The 7350-nt window shown below is 32.4% G+C and overlaps 1 protein-coding gene across 1 annotated transcript; it reads left to right on the top strand.

The window, feature by feature from the left end:
• The first annotated feature begins 2234 nt into the window (after positions 1 to 2234).
• On the top strand, positions 2235 to 4529 carry LOC131658014 (uncharacterized). The gene is made up of 3 exons (XM_058927352.1): positions 2235 to 3987; positions 4072 to 4130; positions 4275 to 4529. The coding sequence occupies exons 1-3, from the start codon at positions 2235 to 2237 to the stop codon at positions 4527 to 4529; spliced, it is 2067 nt and encodes a 688-aa protein (XP_058783335.1).
• The last annotated feature ends 2821 nt before the right edge of the window (positions 4530 to 7350 follow it).

The following is a 7350-nucleotide window of genomic DNA, read 5'->3' as shown; positions in this document are numbered from 1 at the left end:
GTAACTTCATTGGATTAGCTTCCGGTAGGTGATCCAAACGTGTTTTACAGGAACAGTAATTAATACTCATAAGTTCAACCCAACCTTTAAAAGTGAATTGTTAATCTCACTATATAATACAGAAATACACCATATAAAAATATCCATCTGATTTTAAAAATGCACCTCCAAACACATCTATATACACAATTCATTTGTTTTTAAACTACATCTTAATTTTATAACTAAATTTATTTTAAAAATGCATTTCTAGAATGTATCTAGAAATACATTTCGAAACCTTTTATAATAATCATTCTATCTTATTTGTTATGTATATTATACTTTAATGTTTGGAAAATAGTTACAGCATGTATTATAATTTTACTGACCACGAAAGTTCCCTTGAAATAGACATTTTTAGTTGGTGTGGACTGTGGAGACAATTTTATTTCTAGTGCTTAGAAATTCTTTCCTTGATCTAAATATACACAACTATGTAATTTCTTCGTTTCACCTTATTTTCAATACTAATTTAATTATTTTTGAAAAACTACACTATCACTTAAGTAAAGTAGTTAGTGTAGTTACTATACATGGGATGGGAGGAAAGTAAGGATTTGAATATGTCTTTCGGTACATTTCAAAAATGTATATCTGAAATAAATATAATTTATTATTTGATGTGTAAAAAACGAATGCAATTTGTGTTTTTTAGTGTGTTAATTTATTCAGGAGATGCATTTTGGATTAAAGACAACCAATTATTTAGAATGTTGTAAAAACGTATGTGATTTGTGTTTTTTAGTTCGTCAAGAGATGCATCTCCAGAATCTAGTGGTATTTTAGAATTTTCACTAAAATGTGGTAGCAATTCATAGAGTGTCTCTAGCTATCCCAAAATATATTTCAAAAGTAAAATTTTGTGTTTGTCAAACCAAATACTTCTAAGATACGAGATATTCCTTTTCCCCACTTTATTGTGAGGAGATTTTATCCTGCCACCCCTAAAATATTACTTGCCACCCCCCACATATTTTTATATTACCAAATATCCTTATAAAAAAGAGTGAAAGAAAAATTTGGTAGTGTAATTGAAAAATTTGGTATGAATAGAAAAAATTGGTAGTATATTCTTAAAATCTGATATATTTTTGGAATCAGGTAAAAAAACTCATTATTTTTTGAAAAATTCGATAGTATATTTTTTAAAATTTTGTAAAACTCATAGATTCTTTGAGAAATTCAGTAAAAACTCATAGATTTTTTGAAAAATCTAGTAAAAAATCATAAATTTTTTGAAAAATTCGGGAGTGTCTTTGAAAAATCCGTTAGTACAAATCTAGTAATTTTTGAAAATCTAAAAAATAGACTATGAGATTCCCTAAAACTGCATAGATCTCCCCAAAAATCCGGTAAAAACTCATGAAAGTCTTCAAAAATTCAGTAAAAACTCATCAGTTTTCTAAAAATCTGAAAAACACAAAATTTCAAAAACGTAAAAAATTAAATTGATATTATGGTAAAAACACCGCAATTGTGGGGTTGCCAAGCAAAGATGTCATTCCCGACCGCTATGGCCGCTATAGCGGCGCTCCGGAGCGGAGCGGCCCCCTCCCGCGCGGGACAGAGGGTGCGGTGGCGGAGATGCTGTAGCGCACGCTACAGCCGGGAAAGCGGATCGCGGATCGTTCCCGGGCGGAGCGGATCCGGATCCATTCTATTTTTTTAAAATTTTTTTGGTGAAAATTACAGTTTTGCCCTCGTTTTAAAATGTAAAACAATTTTCCCTTTTCGTTTTCTACCGCTCTCTCTCTCTCGTGCTTCTCAGCTTCTCACTCTCGCCGTCAGCTTCTCACTCTCTATTGCCCTAATTTTCGCCGTCATCTCAGCCTCTCACTCTCGCCGTCAGCCACCATCCCTCTCGCTCTCAGCTTCTCACTCTCTGTAAGGCCCAGTCATCTCTCTCTCCCACCAGATTCCCGCCGTCGTCTCACTCTCTCTCACTCTTGGTAATCTTCCTCTCTTCTTCTTTCTACTTTTGTATTTATATTTCTACATCTTTTTCTATTTATTCCCCACTGTTTGGCAGAGTTGTTAAATTTATCTTCCTCTCTTTGGCAGAGTTGTTGAATACATCTTTTTCTATTTATCTTCCTCTCTTTGGCAGAGTTGTTAAATTTATTCCCCACTGTTTTATTCCCAGTGTGGCTATTTATTTATACTTAACCGTTTTTTGTCGATTATAGAACAACATGGCAGCATCTTCCTCAACACCAAATTCTGCGTCAGTCGCTTCGTGTGCTCCAACGTTCAAACCGACAAATAGCAAAGACATAGGATGGAAATATAATCATTTGAAGGATTTGAATAACCGGAAGAGAGTCACATGTGATTTCTGTAATTTAACAAGCAGTGGGGGAATAAGTAGGGCAAAAAGGCATCAAGCAGGAATTCAAGGTAACGTAGTTCCTTGTTTGAAAACACCCGAGGATGTTAAGGCTATATTACGTGCTGACATGTTTGAGAAAGAAAAAATTAAGAAAGGAATACAAGAAATTGCGGTGCAAATAGATGCCGATGATACCATGGATGTCGAGGAAATAAGTAGGATTCGAACCGGAAAGAGGCTTGCTGAGGGTGAGACCTCTTCAATAGCCGTCAAGAGGACTAAAGGGCCATTATATTTGGTGTATAAGAAGGCTAAGGACACAAGCATCAATGATGCTTGTGATAAAGAAGCGAGGGCAAGAACCATCCAGTATGTTGCTCGCTTTTTTTATATGTGTGGTGTTGCTTTTAATGTAGCAAATGCAAGAGCTTTTAAGTTGATGTTGGAAGCCGTTGGGAGCTATGGTCCCCATTTGAAGCCGCCAAGTTATCATGAACTTAGGGTTCCACTTTTTAAAAATGAGTTGGAATATACGAAAGGTTTGTTGAAGAACCAAGAGGTGCAAAGGAACAAATACGGTTGTTTAATCATGTCGGATGGTTGGACGGATAGAAAAGGTAGAACATTGATCAATTTCTTGGTCAATTGTCCGACGGGAACTATGTTTGTGAAGAGTGTGGATGCTTCGGACTATGCAAAGACGGGGGATAAGCTAGCTGAGTTGTTGGACACATTTGTTGAGGAAATGGGTGAAAAAAATGTTGTCCAATTGATCACCGATAATGGAAGTAACTATGTAGCGGCGGGTAAAGTATTGTGTGACAAGAGGAAACACTTGTTTTGGACTCCATGTGCTGCCCATTGTATTGACCTTATGTTAGAAGACATAGGCAAAATTCCAAAGGTGAAAAAGGTTATACAAAAAGGGATTAAGTTTGTGGGCTACATTTATAACCATACTTTTGCTTTGAATTTAATGAGAAAGACTACCGGCAATGTTGAATTGGTTAAACAAGGAGTGACAAGGTTTGCTACCCATTTCCTTTGTCTACAAAGGATGCAAGAACTAAAAGGAAAGCTTAGAGAGATGTTCCTTTGTGAAGAATGGACAAGTTCCAAGTGTGCCAAAGATGCTAAAGGAAAAATGGCAGCTACTACTATTCTTAATGTATCATTTTGGAATGATGTTCTCTACACTCTTAAGTGCATGGTGCCTTTTGTAGATGTGTTAAGAATGGTTGACAATGAAAGTAAACCCGCAATGGGATACATATATGCCGCAATGGGGGTAGCGAAGGAATCGATTGAAAAAGCTTTCAGTTTAAATTCAAGCAAGTACAAAGCCGTTTTTGAAATCATTGATAAAAGATGGGAGTGTCAAATTCATCATCCGCTACATGCTGCAGGTCACTATCTCAATCCTGAATATTATTATTCTAAACCAGAAATTGAGACCGATGCTAGATTGGTGAGAGGCCTCCGTAAGTGCATTGAGAGACTTAGTGAAAGTGAAAAAGTGGAGGATTTGATTTCAGTACAATTGGCACAATATCGGGGTGCTACAGGTTTCTTTGGTATAAAAGCGGCAATGAGACAAAGGTCGACATTAGCTCCAGGTAAGATGGAATGATTTTTTGAAGTTTAACATGTGATATACTTTATGTTATGTATATGGAATGATTTTTTACAATTACTTGCAGCTAAGTGGTGGAAGTCTTATGGAGCCGAAACTCCGCATTTGCAATTGTTGGCTATTAAAGTGTTGATTTTGAGTTGTAGTGCTTCCGGATGTGAGCGTAACTGAAGCATCTTTGAGCTTGTGAGTATTAATTTTATACTAGGATATTAAAGTATCTTACATGCAAGTATTATTAAATTAATACTTCAAATTATTGTATTTTAGATTCATTCCAAGAAGAGAAATAAATTGGAACATCAAAGATTGCAAGACTTGGTGTTTATCAAGTATAATCAAGCTTTGATAGAGAGGTTTGAAATTCGGGATAAAATTGATCCTATGGAATTTAGCGAAATTAATTTCCACACCGAATGGTTGGTGGGAGAGATGGAAAAGGTAGGAGATGATGGTGAAGAATTGGTTGATCCAAATCATGATTTAACTTGGACTCAAGTTACCGATGCAAGTGGGGCTAATTAGCCTTTAATCTACATTAGGAGGTCAATGTCACGACCACAAACATCAAGGCCACCAAGAGCAACAATTGCACCAAGAGCAACAATTTCACAACAAGTGGTGGTAGAAGAGGTTGAAGAAGATGTTGAAGATGAAGAATCGGAGGAAGATGTTGAAGATGAAGAATTGGAGGAAAATGTTGAAGAAGATGAAGATGAAGATGTTGAGGAATATTTTGATGATGCTACATGATTTTTTATGTTTGCTTGAATTTTCATATCATAGTACTAAGTTTGAATTTGAATCTATATGTTTTGAATCTTTATGTTTTGAATTATTAAGCATTGTTCTTTGTTTGACATTAGATTTTTTAAATATTTTATGAGTGTTGTGAAATTAGTTTAGTATTTCATGACATATGTTTTACAATTTTTTATATAATTATCAGTATACAAAAATTTATCCCGCTATCCGGGATACCGCTATTCCCATTCTCGGAGGTCGGCCGCTCCACTCCGCTATCTGGGATTAACAACTATGGTGCCAAGATAAAATCTCCACTATGAGAATATATGCAAGTAGAAAATTATGTGTAAATACGTTTGACAATCGGCGGTAGGGTATGAGTAATATATTATAATATTTATCTCCATATACACATTTAGAAAAAATCCTCGTACCCAAGTCCATACTTGCTTGCATAACAACTTTAGCACACATACATGTGTTCTATGAGTATGTAAGTATAAAATATCATATCAAGTATAAAATATTATATCATTTTACTCGTATCAGCTGTTACCCACATTTCTAATAAAAAAAAATATATCAAGTATAAAATATCATATTATTTTAAGCTTTTAAAAACATTTAAATATTTTTAAAATTTTTGTTGTTGAATTCTGAACTAAATGAACGCTTATATTAAATATGTAATGTTTAACATCGATATATTTTTAAGAATTGAGTGACATTTATTTTAATATAATAATATAAATTAAAGTGTACATATATATATATATATATATATATATATATATATATATATATATATATATATATATATATATATTATGAAAGTAGAATTTCAGATATAAATACTCCCTCCGTCTCACAATAGGTGTCCTCTTTGAAATTTTCACACTTTTTAAGAAAATGATTAATTATGTTGATTTCAATGATAAAATGAGTCTCATTTACTAAAATAACCTTATTAATAATAGATAGTGGAGTACTTAAATAAATTAAAATACAATAAATAAGGGTAGGTTAAATAGACAAAAAATATTAAATATCACATTGGTATCTTAAATGAACATATAATTTGAGATAAATAAAAATAGAAAAGAGTACACTTATTGTGAGACAGAGGGATTAGTTTTCAAAACACGTAGATGATTAATACTATTCATTTATTTTTTTGAATTTCCGTGTGTAATAGTATTTGGTATATATATACATAAAGACAAATCATATGAGGTTTATAAAACAAAAAGACCAAAGAGATATATGATAATGTTTCCAAGTGGATTTGCACGATTAATGTTCAATTGCTTTCAAACGAAACGGAAGCAAAAACCGGTACGCATGTCAATGTCAATCAACTTACTAATACAAGATAAGATAGTTATATCCCTTGATTTCACTAATTAACTAAATTAATCTATATAAATTGACCTTAAAGACCTATCTGTCTATACCCAAAAAATAATAATTAAAATATCCACAAAACTGTAATCTACTTTTTAAAACAAAAATAAAAAGTGTGGTGCAAGCTTGACCAAAAATAATAAATAAAATGTGTGGTGCAAGTATTGTATCAGAAAGAAATAACGCATTTATATGTTATTGAAGACTATTTTTAGGACGCTATCCAAACACATACGTTTCATAGCTGTACTGTAGCTTGCGAAAAGGAGTTCCGGGATTACGAAACCACACGAATATATGGAGAACTGTCAAAATAGATTAATTCTTATGAGCTGGTTTGCCAGCTCCAAAAATTATAGAACTTAAACTTTAAAATTAAAGTTGATTTTTTTTAGAGTTTTATTGTCCAGCTCTAAAAAATCAACTGCTCATTAAGACTAGCCTATATAAACTGTAGGTAGCAGATTAGTTCTACATAGTTATTTACACTAAAATAACATAGTTATACATGTGTAATATCTAAAAATTTATTTATTTTAAAATAATATAATTTTTAATTTTATCTATAATAAATATTATGAGGTTTTATTTTAATTTTTTATTTAAAAAAAAACCTTTTAGAACCGGATAGTCCAAAATTCATCTAGTGTCGGCTCGAATAGTAATTTTCAAGTCCATATTACAACAGAGTTTTTTTGTTTGGCCTTAAAAAGTCCGAGGCATGTAAGGACCGTCCCAATTAGGGTTGAGTAATCCATTTTGCCAGCTCTAAATATAAGGAAGGTGAGGCCTATGCTACCTCTTATAAATTGGAGATAATTCACCCCAAATGATCATACTAATAAATTTTGCTAGAAAAAATAAATTTTTAAAATTACATATTAATTCAAAATCTTAAGATGTTGAGTCTATGTCTTCTCTCACTTATAAAGTGTTCAAAATCTTTTTTTTCCATTCAAGATGGTAATTATTAGTCCCTCTGTCTCACAATAGGTGTTCTCTTTGATATTTTCACTTTTTAAAAAAGTAATTAATTATGTTGATTTCAATAATAAAGTGAATCTCATTTACTAAAATAACCTTAGTTTAATTGGTAGTGGAGTACTTAAATGAATTAAAATATAATAAATAAGGATAAGTTAGTGGGAAAAAATATCACATTGGTATTCTAAATTGACAAATAATTTGAGACAAA

The sequence above is a fragment of the Vicia villosa genome, linkage group LG3 (genome assembly GCF_029867415.1).
Source record: "Vicia villosa cultivar HV-30 ecotype Madison, WI linkage group LG3, Vvil1.0, whole genome shotgun sequence".
NCBI classification, from domain to species: Eukaryota; Viridiplantae; Streptophyta; class Magnoliopsida; order Fabales; family Fabaceae; genus Vicia; species Vicia villosa.
The sequence above is the reverse complement of the archived record's forward strand: the minus strand, read 5'-3'. Positions and strand labels throughout refer to the sequence as shown.

Coding starts and splice junctions, on each gene's coding strand:
- LOC131658014 (XM_058927352.1), top strand. CDS start 2,235: ATGGCAGCATCTTCCTCAACACCAAATTCTGCGTCAGTCGCTTCGTGT. Junction 3,988..4,071: donor AAGGTCGACATTAGCTCCAG/GTAAGATGGAAT, acceptor AATTACTTGCAG/CTAAGTGGTGGAAGTCTTAT. Junction 4,131..4,274: donor TGCAATTGTTGGCTATTAAA/GTGTTGATTTTG, acceptor ATTGTATTTTAG/ATTCATTCCAAGAAGAGAAA.